Source organism: Mytilus californianus, unplaced genomic scaffold (assembly GCF_021869535.1).
Source record: "Mytilus californianus isolate M0D057914Y unplaced genomic scaffold, xbMytCali1.0.p SCAF_13, whole genome shotgun sequence".
Classification (NCBI taxonomy): domain Eukaryota; kingdom Metazoa; phylum Mollusca; class Bivalvia; order Mytilida; family Mytilidae; genus Mytilus; species Mytilus californianus.
In genome coordinates this window covers 14,852,893-14,873,357 of record NW_026262615.1, presented here as the reverse complement: position 1 = coordinate 14,873,357, position 20,465 = coordinate 14,852,893, and the positions used below count along the sequence as shown (strand labels likewise).

The window sequence follows — 20,465 nt, the reverse complement described above, 5'->3', positions numbered from 1 at the left end:
AATGTCACAAACGTTTTTTTTTTTTAAGCGACGGTAATGAACATCACAATATTTTTTTTTATTCTTTGGTATTTAATAACTGTCACAATAAAATTGATTTCCATTGGTATTGCGTTTATAATTAGTATAAACCAATGACAAGACACGTTATTGCCTCTGGGTTTGTAATTTACATATACACAATTATTACCAAATATATACGCATTCTGATCACGTCTTATGACAATTAATGTGTGTACTAATAATTGCATTATTATTCATAAATCTATGTTTACAATTGTCCGAAACAAAATGGCCGACCATGAGAAAATACAAAGTTTTGTGAAAATATCTTTGATATTTCAAGTATGCGGTTTCCTTATTCTTGTGATAGGATTATCGACTCCATATTGGAGAGCTATACATTTTGAATATGTTGCAGAGTCGAGGAACGAAGTTGGTTTACTGATACAAGGATTTGATGAAGGACTCTGGAGACGATGTATCAATAGTATTTGTGCAGATATTGACTTGGCGGGAAGAGGTATGAGGAGGTGGAGGGACTTTGATTAAGACACGAGGTTATACCTTGTGTGTAAGACAGTTACACTTTGGGTGTAAGAAGGTGACACCAGGGGCGTTTCCAGGATATTTGAAAGAGGGGGCGTAGAATACAATCTGTCGCCAAGCGGAGCGAGGCGAAATTTTGTTTTTACCTTTTTTGGCTAAAAAACATAAAATAATTGTGAAATGCACTAATATAACGGTTCTTTGACTTGGAGCATGTATATTTTATAGTTAAAGTGTCAGGGTTTGATATTTTTTATGCCAAATTCTCTCCATTAATTGTCTATGGTATATTAAAATGATTGGATGGATCTTTACAGCAGTAGACCAATAACGAGAAATTCCAAATTCTAGGGTATAGGGCGTTACTTTACATTTCAATAGTCCTAGGCCAGGATTTTATGAACGAGAGGCGTAATTCCGGTTGCCCTGGTATAGGGTCCATGGGGAAGGTCAGAAGCTCCTGGATTTCAACAATTCAGCATCAAATTATGAAGTATTATAAAAGACTCCATGATAGACAAATTGGTGAAAATAGTCTGCCTTCGGATCATTCAAATTATGTATTGATTAACATGTGGATATCAAATCTTTGGAAGAAGTTATAAATTCAGTTAAAAGGTTATATGAAATGGGCATGAAAAATGGAAAATAAATCTTTAACGATAGCTTTTTCTGAACTTTTGATATATATATATATACCCGTTTTGTTAAAATATACCTTTTCACTGTTTTGGTCTTTTGGAAAATGTTGTTTGTGCTGTATTTAGACCCCTTTACCAAGAAATTTGTTTTGCATGCACACGTATAAAAATTGCGCCCGGGTTTTTATCCAACGCAATCATAGGTTTGAACTTTGTTTTCAATTTAGTAGATATAAAAACATGTGGTATGAGTGCCAATGAGACAACTCTCCATCCAAGTCACAATTTATAAAAGTAAACCATTATAGGTCAAAGTACGGTCTTCAACACGGAGCCTTGGCTCACACCGAACAGCAAGCTATAAAGGGCCCCAAAAATTACTAGTGTTAAACCTTTCAAACAGGAAAACCAACGGTCTAATCTATATAAGAAACACTTATGAACCACATCAACAAACGACAACTACTAAACATCAGATTCCTGACTTAGGACAGGTGCAAACAGTTGCAGCGGGTTTAAACGTTTTAATGGTACCAAACATTCACCCTGTAACAATAGTGTAACATTGTATTTATAATATCCCGTTCTAGGTAGTCAAACCTGACCCCTTCCAATGCAAGGCGAAAAATACATAACCCCATTTCAGATAATTTAGCTGAAAATGCAACCCCGTTTGTCGGAACATACCCGGTATCATATATAGCGAGTATCCCCCGGGTAGATGTAGAATGGCCATTGGGGAAGTGTCACACAAAACAACCATTTCATGTATAGATTTACTTACCGCTTTGGTTGTTTAAAAAAAGTGTCCAAGTCACGCATCGGATGGGGGAATCAGTATAAAAGAAATCAGAGTATGTGTTTAATTAATGAATATGATAAATTGCCATATTCGATACACTATTGGCAGATAACGATAGTTTTTTTTTTTTTTTTTTTTTTTTTGAAAAGGGCACCCATTACGCCCTTACCTGGACCCGCCCCTGGACACTGGTCTGTACCTCCCAATTAAAAGAGAGATAGTATAGTACACAGACACTAAACTCAGCGAACGTTTTGTTTACTCGCATACCGCTTCCTTCCCAAATATCTTACTGATTTTGTTTAGCTAGATCTTTGATTGACCCTTTTCAATTTCTTATCCGTTTCAACTATAATGGAAATTTGACGGTGTTCAATGGTTGATATATAATATATCTTTGCATGACAAGACAAAACAAAACAATGATCGCTGCTGAAATTGCTATATAAATGAAATCTTTTGGTCAAAGGACAATGTGTCACTATACTATGATAATACATCATAATCATGAGGGAAAATACAAATACGTGCGTGGACAGGTTTTTTGAGATGCAAGTATTTGAAAAATTAGACTTATAGTTGCCTTTTTTTATTTCATACGCGGAATTCTAAGAAATGTATGTTAAACATTATGAAACTATATTACAAATGGCAGCAGTTTTGAAATATTTTGTTTTTCGTGATGGAATATGAGATGTTAATGTTTTAAAGCATGTTGAAAATACTGGGCTTGGTTAGCAAACATTTCAATTCGGTTAGCTTTATAGTTCAGTTTTAGGGCTGTATATATATCCCTCCGAATGTAATATAATATAAACAAGTTTTTGCACTTTAAATCGGTGATTTCCATCTTCTTTTTAATATAAACCAAAAGGAGACAGCTATTTTTTAAATGGACAAGAAGACAGACACCATCAGGGCAAATAGAAAAAAGGCTAACATCACATAATACTGTAACGTGTAACCAGGCGTTTATATCTTAAACGTCCGTTCCAGTAAATACTTGGATTCAAGCTGTCCATAAACAATACGGCAATACTATTAACTATCTATGTTATACACAATAAACTATATATATATAATAAAATATACACACGGGCTCTTTGCCGATATAAAGTAACGACTAACAATTATATATATATATATATATATACAAATATAATACAATCTTACAGCCTGTCCTCCAGATGGGACGGTCTGTCACTACAAGACAGTGTGGCTGGTACAGTCTGTCGATACCAGACAGTGCTGCTGGTACAGCTGTCCTCCGAGTGGGACAGTATGTCACTACAAGACAGTGCGGGTTATATTATTGCAGTCCGTCCTCCGTATGGGACAGTCTGCTCTGCCAACTTCCTATGTCAGACCAACTTGTACCTAGTACAAGTTGTCCCCAGTACAAGTTGTCCTCGACAATATCACTTACAGCTATGTAACGTGCCTTACTCTTGTACACTGGTCTTCTTAATGAGAATATCGACAGAACCCAAATTGTAATCCTCACCCGCTTATATACCCCAGGGTGAATACAATATTTACTGGATAGGGGTGTTCTCTAAATGTTCCCGATACCGAACACAAGAATCCCTCTCAAACACCCCCATACCCTTGGACCCAACCACTGACTTTCCCGCCAAACGTCTAAATCGACCCAACGCTTCCTTCTGCGTGAAACATGTATTGATACAACAAGGTTCTTCTTGTTTGTAACCATAACGACCAATAAACATTACATAACCCACGCCTCAATCTACATGCGTCCCGCATGATATAAACATTACAATTACAAAACAAAATTCATCCATAAATATATGTACACAATCTTGACTTTATTCAATTTCACAATCAGCCATCCAGGCTGGTGTCTGACTCTTATGACGACTATTTTCCTCCTCTAATCTCATTGAGGCACGATTCTTTTTCATTGGGTGGTTTCTCCTAGTACACTTATTGCAACTAGCAACATATGTCCTAACGTCAGATTTCAAACCAGGCCAATAGTAAGACTGGCGTATTTTCTCTCGAGTTTTATGAATACCTAAGTGACCAGCATACTTTGTGTCATGACAGTATTCTAATACTTGTTTGCGCTCCGACATTGGAATTACCGCTTGTAATTTTGCAACGTTCAGTTCTAGGTCATTGAAGCGTCTAACTACTATATCCTCTTGGAGCTCTAAACTATCAAACTGACTCCATAATGACCTTATAAAGAATCCCTTACCGGATACCTCATTGTATTGTGGCCTATGACCCTCTGTCAGCCACCGCTTAACAAGTTTAAGGTCCGAGTCATTCGATTGTAACTCATTTAAAGTCAAGTCTTTACCATTGTCAGGCATCTGACTGGTTACGATTTTGACATGGCTATGTTCCCTCTTAGAACAATCACTGCTCATGTTTGACTGACTGTCTGATGTTAACCGACGTGGTTTGCCTGGAGCACTACTTAATGCGTCAGCATTTCTACGTTGGGTACCTTGAAAATTTAGAGGAACCCTAAAGTTATCGATGTGTAATAAGTTAGCAGACACGTCAATCAAACACTTATTTTTCTTCATAAAGTCTAAACCTAGAATACCATCTACTTGTAGGTCAGTTACAACGGCCTCTGAAGTAAACTTCTCTTTACCAAAATCCATTTTAAAACTACCTTTACCTCGAAGGCTTAGATATTTGTCACAGACGGACTTAATCTGTGACCTAGTTTTACTCAGATGTGGCCTACACAAGTCAGGAATTAAATCATACACTCTTGTAGAGACTAAAGTTAGTGTAGTTCCAGTATCAACCACAAACTTGACTGGTACATCTTGAATGCTCAACTCAACAAACATTCCTGCATCCTCTGATGCTGAAACAACAACAGCGCCTTTATCATTGTTTGAAGACTTAACTTCAGACTTCAGTGTATTAACCGATCCGTCCGTATATGTTCCGTTGCTATCTGTTCCCCGAGTACCTTGCTTCTGATTATTATTAGGACAATTTCTTGCAAAGTGTCCTATTTCTCCACAACTGAAACAAGGACCACGCCTTTTTCCTTTGCTTTGTGTGTTATTTATCTTCCCCTGTGGTTGGAACTTTCTCGTGTACTTTAAATCCCTAAGTTCTTTTGTTAAGGATTGTAAACTATTTTCAATCGTCTGTATCCACGCCGTCATTTGTCCCATAGATACAGTCATATCAGGACTATTAGGTGCTTCTGTCCGTTCGTCACTAGTAGTATGTCGTAAGTGACACATACTTTTCATTGTTCTACTCTCAGCCTTGTTATAAGCTTCAAGCTCAACCGCCAACCGTATAGCTTCGTTAAGACCTTTTGGACGAGACTGTTTAATTCTCAGTCTCATTTCTGAGTCTACTAGCGCATCTATAAATTGTTCTTTGGCAAGCGTGTCCCTTAATTCTAACGGAGCAGTCGGGTAGGCCAGATTAGAAAGTCTTCGAACTGACTGACCTAACCCCGGTAAAGTCTCGCTTGCTTTTAGTCGACATTCCTTGAAATGAACACGATATAGGTCAGTTTGACTAGATGGAGCAAAGCGTTCCTCCAGTGCGTTTACTAGGTCTGAAAATATTTGTCTCTTTTCCTTTGGTAAATCACCAAGAACTGCTTGAGCCTGTCCAATCAGTGACACGGCCAAGTACAAACCTTTTTGATGTTCAGACCACATATTGACTAGGGCACACATCTCAAAGTGTGATAAGTAATCCATCCAAGGAGTATTGCCATCATATTTTGAAGGTTTGATTTTAACATCATTTGAACCATAGCTAACAGTATGAGCATTACTTTGATTTTTTGTTAATTCCTGCTTAGGATTAATATATTGAGTTTTGTCTAGCCCTATGGATTTTCTATTATTTACGTGAGGATTTGATATGATATCCCCATCTGGCAAAGGCAGTGTATCACCCACGGCCAATCCTACAGATGTTGATAGAGACGGCCCTGTCGTCACTACGCCTGAATCATGTTCTTTGTTTTCAACAACCTTTGGACGTACACCCTGATCTCGAGGTGTGGAATATATAAAACTTTGTCCATGTTGTATTGTGCTTTCACTAAGAGACTGTATTTGTCTACTTATTTCAGCAATCTGATCGTCAATATTTAACATTTCCATTGCAGTATAGTGCACTTCAAATAAAACAATTATAGTGTTATAATCTTTTATTAAATAATACACTCGTGTTACAACTCAGCCGTGAACTACAACTATGCCTCACGGATGATCTGCTTTAATCTTTTAAATAAACACTGATGTCAACTGACAATAAATTTAATGACGATCAATCAATCAATCAAATAGTATTTGATAGACAACTTGAATCCCAACCGCTAGCCACCAAATATGTAACGTGTAACCAGGCGTTTATATCTTAAACGTCCGTTCCAGTAAATACTTGGATTCAAGCTGTCCATAAACAATACGGCAATACTATTAACTATCTATGTTATACACAATGAACTATATATATATAATAAAATATACACACGGGCTCTTTGCCGATATAAGGTAACGACTAACAATTATATATATATATGTGTATATATACAAATATAATACAATCTTACAGCCTGTCCTCCAGATGGGACGGTCTGTCACTACAAGACAGTGTGGCTGGTACAGTCTGTCGATACCAGACAGTGCTGCTGGTACAGCTGTCCTCCGAGTGGGACAGTCTGTCACTACAAGACAGTGCGGGTTATATTATTGCAGTCCGTCCTCCGTATGGGACAGTCTGCTCTGCCAACTTCCTATGTCAGACCAACTTGTACCTAAATATCGACAGAACCCGAATTGTAATCCTCACCCGCTTATATACCCCAGGGTGAATACAATATTTACTGGATAGGGGTGTTCTCTAAATGTTCCCGATACCGAACACAAGAATCCCTCTCAAACACCCCTTACCCTTGGACCCAACCACTGACTTTCCCGCCAAACGTCTAAATCGACCCAACGCTTCCTTCTGCGTGAAACATGTATTGATACAAGGTTCTTCTTGTTTGTAACCATAACGACCAATAAACATTACAATACACTTCACCCACAACTAAGTAGTTCCTGTCCAACTGAGTGGTATTCTTCCAGGTTTTCAATCTTCTTGTGCATGTGGCACGTTTTACAACCAGTATCCGTTCGAATATTGAGTGCAATTACACTTATTACTATGTAAAATTAGAAGGTGTGGTATGATTGCCAATGAAACAACTATCCACCAGAAACCATATGACATAGATGTTAGCAATTATAGGATGACGTGCGGCCTTCAACAATGACCAAAACCCATACCGCATAGCAAGCGATGAAAGGCCGCGACGTAACAAAATGTAAACCAATTCAAATGAGAAAACCAACTATAACTGTACGTTAGGTGGGTGCATCAACGTCCTTATCGAATGAAAAATAACACTTTATAAATAGTATGCGTCCGGAGCGCTTGTAACGCTTAAGGATGCGCACCTCTGAGGAGCCAAAAATTTCTAGAATTAAACTTTTTTTCTTTACCTGATTTTTGGGTTTATATGACTGTAAAAAAATAATTGGTGAAGAAAAAATGATATGGTGGTGCACTTCTTTTTTTGCTACGGCCCTTTAAAGTACCCAATTTTGATGATTTTCCCATTTTTCGTCATTTCTTACCCATTTTTGGGCTATTATCGTGAAAGAAATCACAGTTCCACAATTAAACATTTTTTCATACTTTCAATAAAGTGGACCAATCTGAATAAATTTAACCTAAAAAAAACTATAGGTAGGTGTTGATATAAGAAAGTTTTATCATATTTCGATGCATTTTCGTGTCAATTTTACCATGCTGTCAATTTTTTAAATAATTGATTTTTCTCTGTTTTAAGAACAAAATGCATATTATTTCAACTTCTTTGTTATAAATAATTGAAAAAATACATATCTAAGAAATTTGAATTGACAAAAGTGATATGGGATGTACATGTTTCTGTTAAAATCATTTCTTGTACCCCTCACCAATTTTCTCAAAATTTTGGCTAAAAAGACTGACTCGATTGGTAATAAAATTTGAAAAATGTATTACTCAAAAACTACTTATTGTAAATACACAATTTTTTCACAGAGTTAAGTTTGATTATGATATTTATTAAATTCATTGCTATTTCCCACTTGTATCACATGTTTTGGAAACAATTCCAGAAGTAGATTTCAACGAGACTTAAACGTCGGAAGAATACATCCTTAAAGCAAAAGATATAAGTAATGAAAAACGGGAAGAGCTATATGAGCAAAAGGAATTGAGTGAGGAAGTTTGAACTTCATAACAGTTGCAACAGATATTATAAGAAAGGTGTGTTATAAACCATGTCAATACCGAAGCACAGTGACTGACTACTGAGCTTATGGTACCGAAGAGTCTTTTTGAGAAAAGCATGAGAGCCTCTTTCTCGTGAAATAACGTAAGAAAACGAGGATAATTGAATGTTAAACATCTATTGTAATTTTTCTAGGTCATTAAACTAAAACTGGTTTATTTGATCAATTTACATCAATTTAATTTTTTTTATTAACGTAAATGTGTTTAAATTGTCATGTAACTGAGTTGTAAATTAACGTTTTATTCAGGCGTCAAACCTGCAGACTTTGATCGATAGGTAAATCTCATTGAGTTGGTTTTTATTTTGTCAGTATCTAACCAATTACAGTATAAATATAAAAATAAAGAGATGTGGTATGATTGCCAATGAGACAACTATCCACCAAAGTTAAAGGGGCAATAGCTACGAGATATACAAAAATTTTAAATATGATTTTTTTTCAATCATTAATGAAAGTGATAGAGTGAAATAATAATTCGCTTTTAGCAGCCAATTTGGTTCAATTTTGTCAAAATAAACTAAAAAACATCGCTGATGAATTATTCAATTGCAAGTGAATAATTCGACCTCATTGAATCCGTATTCATGTGACCTTTAATTGAATCCTTAGCTGGAGATGGGCTACGCATGTATTCAGCTATTAAAAGGAAAAGAATATCAACATTGAAAGTGAAGCAAGGATGAACCATTTGGTGGACTGATTCGATCCAAAAAAAAATCTTTCTTATACGGATAAAATCGATGATAAACATACTTTTAACCTACAATTTGAAATCAAACAGACCTAGATATAATCCAATTGCACGTGGATACTATCTGTTCATATTTATATCGGGTTATAATTATGACCGTCGTCAGTCTTCGGAGGTCATCTCGATGGTTAATTAGATGACGTATAGACAAAAATACACACGAAATCTTGATACATATTATCGAGTCCATCCATTATTAATTGTTTATTTTAGACTTTTTTTAATTTGGATATACGTTTTAGTATGTTTTAAATCAAATATGAGAATTTGAGTCAAATCAGTGATCATAAATTTGACAGCTAATGCCCCTTTCAAATGAAGTGGATGTAAGCAATTATAGGCAAACAAACGGCCTTCAACAATGAAAAAAAAACCATACCGTATAGTCGGCTATAAAAGGCCCCGACATGAAAAATATGAAACAATTCAATTGAGAAAACTAACGGCCTGATTTATAACAAAAGAATTTACGAAAAACAAATATGACAAACATGGACCAACGACAACCACTGAACTACAGGCTTCTGACTTGGGACAGGCACATAAAGAATTTGGCGTGGTTAATAGATATAAGAAGATGTGATATGAGTGCCAATGAGACAACTCTCCATCCAAGTCACAATTTGTAAAAGTAAACCATTATAGGTCAAAGTACGGTCAACATGTTTGTGAGCGCTCAACCCCCCCTAACCTATTTCAATCTTTATACATATATATGAGTCGACATAGAAGAAGCGACTTTTTAATTTTTATTGAAAGTTCTCGAAAGGAGCATTTAATTTTTTATATTATGTATAAGACAACGTTATGAGACACCAAGTAATTGGTTTTGTGGTGTCCTATACGCATACTGCAACGAAATGAAAATTGAATTACAAAATAAGTTTGATAAAAAGAGTTATACTTAAAAAAAAAATGAAGAAGAAAGAAAAACGAGAATCTTATCCCAATCTACATGAAATATTTCTAATCTTAGTTTCAAAATACAAGATTTTATTTACCCACAGACTATATAAACTATAACAAAAGGCAAACAATCATAATATATAGATCTTAGTTAGGCTCCTATATATAATATAAAGTATCCGTCTTGGGGTAATTTTGATTTTCTTAATCCAACGGTTGCAATTTTTTTTCTTCAAATATGGAGCAACTAGTTTATAACAGTAGTAGTCATTCAAAAAATCTAGGGTCCTATACAATTGTTTTGACAGTTTGAAAACTATTCATGAGCACTACACATCGTAATATTTACACTTCGTTATGGGTAATATTATTTTATCACAATTAATTAAAATAATTCGTGTTTTATGGGTAAGGGGACGACCATTTCCAATACACCTTATCGCTATTCCCGGCTGACCCGAGAATCTGTCCCGCTTGAACTATTGACGTCATACAACAATCACTTTTCCATTGTGGCGTCAGATATTTTGTATTATGACGTCAAAATTTTACGGGAACCTGTGTGATGTCCAGTAATGGCGGACAAATAGCGATAAGGTGTATACTAAATAACCTGATCTGCTTTAGACTGAACAAATTAACCTTTCCAAAAATAAAACCCAGGTTGAAAATGAATATTTTGACCAACGAAATGCAGGATATAAATGTGTACAAAAGTGAAGAAATTTTTTTTAGCGAAACTCGCAAAAAATAAAGATGAATATTCCGTCAGAACAATATATTCTGTCCCCTCTCGAATATCAAATGGCCGTCCTTTAAAATGATGATGTTGCATCTGGCAGTCTACGTTAGTCAACGGTGTAGATGAACAATTGTGTTAACATACCAGCAATGATACAACACCATTTTGAATATCCACATTTTATATTTTCAGATTGGATGCAAGCAGTGAGATTTTTCGCCTGCCTTGGTGTTTTGTCATCCTTTATAGCGACCGTATCACTCACATTGTTTATGCTTATAGAGAAACTATCAGCGAATAAATATCTATATCTGACCTCGGCAATAGCCTCGTTTATTGTTAGTAAGTACAGTATATACCATCTATTATAATATTGCATTGATTTTATTTCACATGATCGTGCCATTGCTTCACATAAGTATTATCACATGATCGTGCTTTTGCTCCACGTGAGTATAATCACATGATCGTGCCAATGCTTCACATAAGTATTATCACATTATCGTGCCATTGCTCCACGTGAGTATAATCAAATGATCGTGCCATTGCTTCACATAAGAATTATCACATGATCGTGCCATTGCTTCACATAAGTATAATCACATGATCGTGCATTGCTTCACATAAGTATAAGCACATGATCGTGCCATTGCTTCACATGAGTATAATCACATGATCGTTCTATTGCTTCACACAAGTATTATCACATGATCGTGCCATAGCTTCACATGAGTATAATCACATGATCGTTCTATTGCTTCACACAAGTATTACCACATGATAGTGCCATAGCTCCACATGAGTATTATCACATGATCGTTCTATTGCTTCACACATGTATTATCACATGATCGTGCCATTATAGCTTCACATAAGTATAATCACATGATCGTGCCATTGCTTCACACAAGTATAATCACATGATCGTGCCATAGCTCTACATGAGTATAATCACATGATCGTTTTATTGCTTCACACAAGTATTATCACATGATCGTGCCATAGCTTCACATAAGTATAATCACATGATCGTGCCATTGCTTCACATAAGTATAATCACATGATCGTGCCATTGTTTCACATAATTATAATCACAGGATCGTGCCAGAGGTTCACATAAGTATAATCACATGATCGTCCCATTGCTTCACACAAGTATTATCACATGATCGTGCCATTGTTTCACATAATTATAATCACATGATCGTGCCAGAGGTTCACATAAGTATAATCACATGATCGTGCCATTGCTTCACACAAGTATTATCACATGATCGTGCCATAGCTTCACATAAGTATAATCACATGATCGTGCCATTGTTTCACATAATTATAATCACATGATCGTGCCATTGTTTCACATACGTATAATCACATGATCGTGCCATTGCTTCACATAAGTACAAATGTATAATCATACCCACAGGGACAAAATGTATTCAACAGTTACTGAAAGTTTCCGAATGGGACGTAAGAATCGTCGGGGAATTTGATTTTTTGTTAGCTGAATGAAACGATAGCCAAGTATAAGGGTGTCAAAGATCGGAAAACCTATGCATGATGGTAAAATCATTTAGGAAGAAAATGAGTGTCTTTGTAAGGTATATAAAATTGAGAATGGAAATAGGTCACATAGAAATATATTTTAATATTTTTCTTTGTTTAATAAAGAAGGGTGGGAAATTAAAAATGGCGACTTTTTTTTGTATACGGATATGGATAGTAAAATGCACATTAATAGAAAAACGAACCCCAGAATCACCCAAAGGAAACTGGAAAAGGATATTTAGTCGACACGCAGACAATAACCGAGAGTTTATGAAGTTTAGTATTGAAATGAGTAAAAGAGAAGCTGAAGATATCAAAGAGATCTTCAAACCCATGACAAAAAAAAAAAAAAAAAAAAAAAACGAAAAACGACCAAAAGACAAACGTCTACAAAATACAACTTGGAAAAATAAAAAAGACTGAGCAACACGAACCCCACAAAAAAGCCGGGAATCATCTCAGGTGATCTGGCAATAAATTAAGATTGAGATTCATATACTATTATGTAAAGATTTAAATGTCCAGTTTTTTACAAGTTTACGAGTTAAATCAACGTAATTTTCAACCCTACGGTTGCGGCGACGGCATCAACAATTATTAAGTTTTCTACTTAAGGATGTACACCTCTGAGGATCCAAAAATTTCTAGAATTGAACTTTTTTTCTTAACCTGATTATTTGGTTTATATGACCGTAAGAAAGAAGAAAAAATCACATGGTGGTGCACTTCTTTTGCTACGGCCATTTGAAAGTACCCCTTTTTTATGATTTTTCCATTTTTCATCATTTTTTACACATTTTTGGGCTATTATCATGAAAAAATCACAATTTCACAATTAAAATTTTTTTCATACTTTCACTAAAGATGAAGTGGACCAATCTGAATAAATTTAACTAAAAAAACTATAGGTTGGTGTTAATATTCGAAAGTTTTATAAAATGTTGTTCCTTTGTCGTGTCAAATTGACCATGCTGTCAATTTTGTAAATTCTGGATTTTTCTCTTTTTTTTAGAACAAAAAGCATATTATTTCAACTTCTTTGTTAAAAATGATTGAAAAAATACATATCTAAGAATTTGAAAAGAAAAAAAATTGATCTGGGATGTACATATCTTTGGAAAAATCATTTCTTTGTACCCTTACCTATTTTCTCAACATTTTGGCTGATGACACTTACCAGATTGGTGATACAATTTGAAAATTTTATTACTCAAAAACTACTTATTGTAAGTACACAATTTTTTTCACAGAATTTAGTTTGATTATGATATTTTTTATATTCATTAATATTTTCCACTTGTATCACATGTTTTGGAAATAATTCCCGAACGAGATTTCAACGAGACTGAAACTTCAGAAGAATACATACTTAAGTTAGTTTCGATCAATGATATATTGTATGAAGATGCATTACAGTCAGTACATATAAGTTTGACGACAATTTTGAGGCCCTGCCCCCTAGGCCATGGTCCAGTGACTTTGAATTAATTAACAATTTTACATGTTAAGTTTTTTGCTTAAGTTAGTTTGATAGGAACTACTGGTGATAGATCAATGATATTTTGTGTGAAGTTGCATTCTTATCAGTACATATCAGGTTGACGACTATTTTGTGGCCCTGCCCCCTAGGCCATGGTCCAGTGACTTTCAATTAATTAGCAAAGTTTTCTGCTTAAGTTAGTTTGATATGAACTACTTGCGATAGATCAATGATATTTTCTATAAAGTTGTATTACTATCAGTACATATCAGTTTAACGACTATTTCAAGGCCCTGCCTCCTAGGTCATGGTCCAGTGACTTTCAATCAGTTTACAACTTTCAATGTTAAGTTTTCTGATTAAGTTAGTTTGATAGGAACTACTTACAATAGACAATATTTTCTATAAAGTTACATTGCTGTCTGTACATCTCAGTTTGTCAACCATTTCGAGGCCCTACCCACTAGTTGGTCTAGCAACTTTGAATTAATTAGCAATGTTACTGTCCATCAGATTGTCTCTTTCTGAATTTTATGCCGACAGGCGAGACATATCTATATGTCAACAGTTTATTGTTAAAACTAATCTAAATATTTGCTGAACTCCGAAAAATTTCAAAATTTATAATATGGTTAACTACACTTTCCAGACAACATACTTAAATTGTGTTTTTTTTTCATTTCAGCTGGAAGTACATTTCTCTCTATTATGATATATGGTGCCATAATAAAAGAGGGATTAGCATGGTCGTTTGTTATGGTGACAGTTAGTGGTGCAGTACATGTCGTTTCCGGTTTACTTCTATTGATTGCATTTATTACAGGAAGAAAGGACATTTGAAGAATCGAGTGTTTCTAAGAGAGAGACAATAATTTGGAACTCTGAAAACGTGGAGGGTACCTGGAATATTTTCAGCGGTGACATGTGATATAAAGAAATTATAATAATGGCAACTTAGTAAACTGTGATATAAATTACATTATCAATTAAAATATATCGAATTATGATTTTTAGACACCTTCGTTTGACATATCTACCCAAGTCGTAACTATATCTGTTCAAATTAACTCGTTTTATTCATCGTTGATTTCAGAGTGTTAAATATATTTCCAGTGTCTTATATGGGGTTAACTCGTTGCATGGTAAAAGAAAAGAAAAAAAATCGATATCGAAAAAGGTACGTCACGGTTTCTGCTAACAAAATTAAACCCGCTATATGTTCATGTGCCCTTTCTTCCATCTTAAAAATGAGATCACCCCCGGTTTTTGTGGGGTTCGTGTTGCTCAGTCTTCAGTTTTCTATGTTGTATTTTGTGTACTGTTGTTTGTTCTTTCGTTTTGTTGCCATGACATCGACTTATGAGTTTAAATATCCCTTCGGTATCTTTCGCCTCATTTGAAAAACTTTTATCCTTTTGTTACAACTAACGATTTAGTGTTTACCACACTTGTGGCTTAGCATATTGTTTATGTTCAATGCTTCGTTTTTCAGTTATATTCAATATGAAAATTATAAATAAACCACAGTACATAATATAAAATAGAAGATGTGGTATGACTGCCAATGAGACTACTCTCCACAAGAGACCAAATGACGCAGAAATTAACAACTATAGGTCACCGTACGGCCTTCAACAATGAGCAAAGCCCATACCGCACAGTCAGCTATAAAAGGCCCCGAAATGACAATGTAAAACAATTCAAACGAAAAACCTAACGGCCTAATTTATGCACAAAAAATGAACGAATAACAAATATGAAACATATAAACAAACGACAACCACTGAATTACAGGCTCCTGACTTGGGACAGGCACATACATACAGAATGTGGCGGGGTTAAACATGTTAGCGGGATCCCAACCCTCCCCTAACCTGGGACAGTGGTGTAACAGTACAGCATAAGAACGAACTATAAAAATCAGTTGAAAGAGGTTTAAGTTAACTCATCAGATGGATAAAAATACAAATAATACAAATACAAGTGGACGTGGGCGGGTACTTGTACATCCAAACAACAAAAAGACACTAAGTACAGATCTGAGAGTACTCGCAGTTACTGACAGCTAGTTCAAAGCCACTAACAACTAATAAAAAAAATCATGCATCTAAGACTAAATTATCAATCCGTACACATCCAACATCCAATGGATTTAGTGTAAAGACGTCATAAACAGTCAGAGAAAAACATGACCTTGTGCAATGCCAAGATACAGGTATCGACAGATTGTAGATCCATGAATGTGTATATGTATATAACAATAATATTGAGTTTGCTTTTAATTTACTGATAACAAAATCAATATTAGTACCAATAAAAACAATATTTAATGATCTAATTACAGTGTTGAATTGGTAATCTTTTAGAATAAGTTTATTTAAAGGATCTATAAGTTTACCAGGATCGTTTCTAAATTTCCGGGCACGGTAAATAATATTGCCGTAAAAATGAGGATGTGCAATCCCGTTTGAAATAAGTTTTCTACATGTACAACCAAACTTCAAAACCAAATCTTTATATCTGTGGAAGAATTTAGTAAAGGTTTTAAGTAATTTGTGGTAACGTAATCCCTGGCTTAATAATTTACCAGTAATATATAGATTACGTTCGTTAAAATCACAAACGTCACATCAGACACGGGCATAGCGAACGAGTTGTGAAATATAAACACCGTAAGATGGTGACAAAGGAATATCACCATCCAAAAAGGGAAAATTAACAATCGGGAACGAAAAATTGTCCCTTTTGTCTGTAAATTTTAGTATGGAGTTTCCCGTGTAAAACCGAAATATCTAAATCTAGGAAAGGACAGTTGTTACCGTTTAAATATGATTTATTTAAAGTAAGTTCCTTTGGGTAAATTTCGGCAGTTTGTTGAGAAAATTCTTGATTATTTAACGAAAAAATATCATCAAGATAACGATAAGTGTTGTTGAATTTATCAATTAAATGCAATTTAGACGGGTCTTTTCTGAGTTTGGTCATAAACTGTGATTCGTAACAGTACAAAAACAAGTCTGCTATTAAAGGGGCGCAATTAGTGCCAATTGTACGTTTTCATTAAACAATTGTACGGGGAAGAAAAAATAAAAAAACCAAGATATGAAACTTATAATTTGGGAAGGCAGGCACGCGTTTCTTTTACACCAGTCACATTAGTGTTGCTCGAATCAAAAAAATTGAAAAGCCAAATCAAAAACAAGCTGAAGAGTATTGATAACCGAAAATTCGAAAAGTGTGTGCCAAATAAGGCTACAGCAATCTTTACATGGGGTGAAGAAAACCTTAGTGTTTTATATATTTCAACATTATAAGAACAGGATATTTACAGAAAATAAAAATACCAATTATAATTAATGTCAGCAAAAAAGTGCTGACTCCTGGGCTGGTGATATGCACTCGGGAACGTAACGTCCACCAGCAGTGGCATCGACCAAAATGATGTAAAAACTAATCAAAGATACCAGGCTTATAATTTGGTACGCCAGATGCTCGGAAAAAGCGAAGATAAGCGAAACGACTTGAACATTCAACAGCCTCAACTCTAAGACACCATCGACATAAGACAAATACACTTAAAAGAGTTCACTTGAAATTTGAGATATGAAACAGCAATTAAAGCGCCGCTCCGTTGCTTTAGTGTTTTTTAGTGCGCGTAGTGATTTTGTGTCCTGACTTGAATACATCATTTCGTCAAAACTAGCAAACATGCAGAACAGTGTTCCGAAGCTTAAACTGGAATTTACAAAACTCTCATATAATTTAAGTGTTAAATAACGTGCTATCGAATGAGACATTTTCTGTTGCATGAAATAAGAAGATGTAGTATGATTGTCAATGAGACAGCTCTCCACAAGAGACCAAATGACACAGAAATTAACAACTATAGGTCAAATAACAAATGTAAAACAATTCAAACGAGAAAACTAACAGCCTGATTTATGTACAAAATAATGAACGAAAAACAAATATGATATACAGCAACAAACGACAACCACTGAATTACAGGCTCCTGACAGGACAGTCACATACTGAATGTTGCGGGGTTAAACTAGTTTGTTCGCGCCAAATCTTCCCCTTTACCTGGGAAAGTTGTGCAACGGCACAATACAAGAACAAACTATACAAAACAATAAACGAAAAACAAATATGAGAAACTGCAATAAACGACAACCACTGAATTACAGGCTCCTGACTTGGGGCAGGCACATACATAATGTGGCGGGGTCAAAACTTGTTTGAAGACGGGCCAACCCTCCCCTAACCTGGAACAGTGGTGTAACAGTACAACATAAAAAAAACTATAAAAATCAGTTGAAAAGGGCTTACTCATCAGATCGATACAAAGCAGAAATACACCAATCAAAAACACAGATCCCTGGTAAGATGAAGACCGTTTTTACTCAACAGGAGGCGCTGAAGCTTACCATCAACAACAAAGGAGTGATGTCCAACATAGGTCAGTCTGGGGACAGACTGAACTATGCTGCGCAACTTGTTGTTGATGTAAGACGCCTTCCTGTTGACCAAAGAGAGAAAGCTCTCGGACTTCATCTTACCAGGGAACATGTCCTGACCACGAGGCAGTATCCCGGAAAGCAGCATCTGGCAAGTTGGGTTGAGTCTAAGTATATTCTCAACCAGACTCTGGTAATGAGTCAGAACATCAGCTGGGGTGTCATTCCACAAGTTGTTGGGTCCAATATGAAGAACAACAATCCTGTAGTCGGGTTCCATATGCCCTTTGACACCCAACATCTGTTCTATGCGATACCCTGAAAAAGACACAACATCTACATTAGACAACTTTAAATACTGATCAAAATATATAACTTGGGAATGACCTGCAATTAAAACACGTTTAGCCATGACCATTACAAATTGAGCACTAAGAAATATATGAAAAGGATGAAACAAATACTATTTAAAAATAATTTAGGAAAAGTCATATATAATTATAAAAACTACATGTATATGATAAGAGCACTGAAAATATATACAAAATTATATACACAAAGTACACAAATTTATTATTTATTATAATATCAAAATTTTGAGGTAGCACTAGTCTAAATAACTTTTAATAATAAAGATGAACGTTTTTCTATTGATGTTGGGTTTTAGTGTCCGGCTATCTGGGTGGATATTGCGGACTTCATGGACCTATTGTTGTAATGATGGATCTGCTGTTGTTCTTTTTCCTTTTTTCTTGCTCCGACCTGGTGGTTCGGAATTGGAATGACACAGTCACGCTTAGTATGGCTTCCGGTCAACTTTTTGGTAATAATGAATATCAATGTTAATTAATGTTTTATTTTTACTTATAGAATATCATATAAGCTTTCAAAATCCATTTCAATTGTTAATTTATCTTAAGCAGTTCCAGAGAAATCACTTATAATATATCAATTTTGCACTTCCGCGTTGTCCCACTTCCGCGTTTTAGACCTTCCCTATGTTATCACCCTAGTAACTTTGTGATCAATTGTGGTACATGCATCCAAAAATTGTATAAATAGGGAAACATGAATAATGTAAGTGTTAGGGACAACACAAAACAAAAATACATGTAGCTCTATCGGGATAACTACATGTATATTTATTAAAGAAAGGGAGAAAATATTGTATTATATGCGCTTTCGACATGTACTATACATGTAGCTTAAGATGGTCTTCATTTCAGCCACTAGCCTTTTTTTCGTTTTACATAAATAAAAGATTGTGATCACTGAGCAAAGCACATTTGATGTTGCAAGTAGTGACCATAAAACATCAAGGTTAATATACTACAAGTCATACTTGGCCATTTCAGAATCAACACAATGATGCTTTCTTTGTTAGGTAGCTGCACTGAGCAGGTGTTTTACTGTATGTTTTACTTGTACGACATTTAGGCAAGATTAGCAAAGGGGGATTTTTCTTTCACCACATTATGTGCCTGTACCAAGAATGACTATCTGGGACATGTGTTATTTTTTTTTGTCTTTGTGTGTACGTTTTTGTAAGTTTGGTTTTCAATTTATTTACTACTAATTTTCTTCAAAAAATATTTTGTCTCAGAAAGGAAGTGAAAAAAACCTTTCCATTGAAAATTCTATGCTATGTGCTCTAGGCATATACCCTCTATTTTGGGGTGTTGGCAGGGGTGGGGTGGGGGTGGGGTTGGGGGTTAGGGGGGGGGGGGGGAGGTTATACATTTTGAGTTAATACACATTAGTACTTTAATTTATTTAGTTATTTTTGCTTTGACGATATTACAATAAAAATTGTTGATATACGCTACCCCTAATTTCTTATTTTCAAGAAGCGAATAACATTATAATAAACAAATATTTTATTAAAAAGATGTGAAAAATGAAGGGAAATGAATAAGACGACCCATGCCCCCAATCGCCTGTGTGAAAATTATGGAAAAGATAATTTCAATATTAGCGTTCATTAATTGACCCGAGAGAAAAACCATACCCCTTCACAAAAGATGAATTGTCGGTACCTTATCGCTTACTGTTCTGAGGTCAAGTAGTATTTTTTGTCCTTGGTCACCTTCAAACTAACCCTGACGTCTTTAACAATAAAAGTACACAAAAGTACTGCATAAGTACTTATTGATAACACAGAGATACACCCCTGTATCTTTACAGACACCTGCTGAACGTTACGACATTGCGGTCAACTTTTGAGATA

General features: G+C 35.2%; 1 protein-coding gene across 1 annotated transcript; it reads left to right on the top strand.

Moving 5' to 3' along the window:
• The first annotated feature begins 242 nt into the window (after nucleotides 1-242).
• Nucleotides 243-14,788, top strand: LOC127723233 (uncharacterized). The gene is made up of 3 exons (XM_052229795.1): nucleotides 243-523; nucleotides 10,946-11,095; nucleotides 14,467-14,788. The coding sequence occupies exons 1-3, from the start codon at nucleotides 268-270 to the stop codon at nucleotides 14,619-14,621; spliced, it is 561 nt and encodes a 186-aa protein (XP_052085755.1). The 5' UTR covers nucleotides 243-267; the 3' UTR covers nucleotides 14,622-14,788.
• The last annotated feature ends 5,677 nt before the right edge of the window (nucleotides 14,789-20,465 follow it).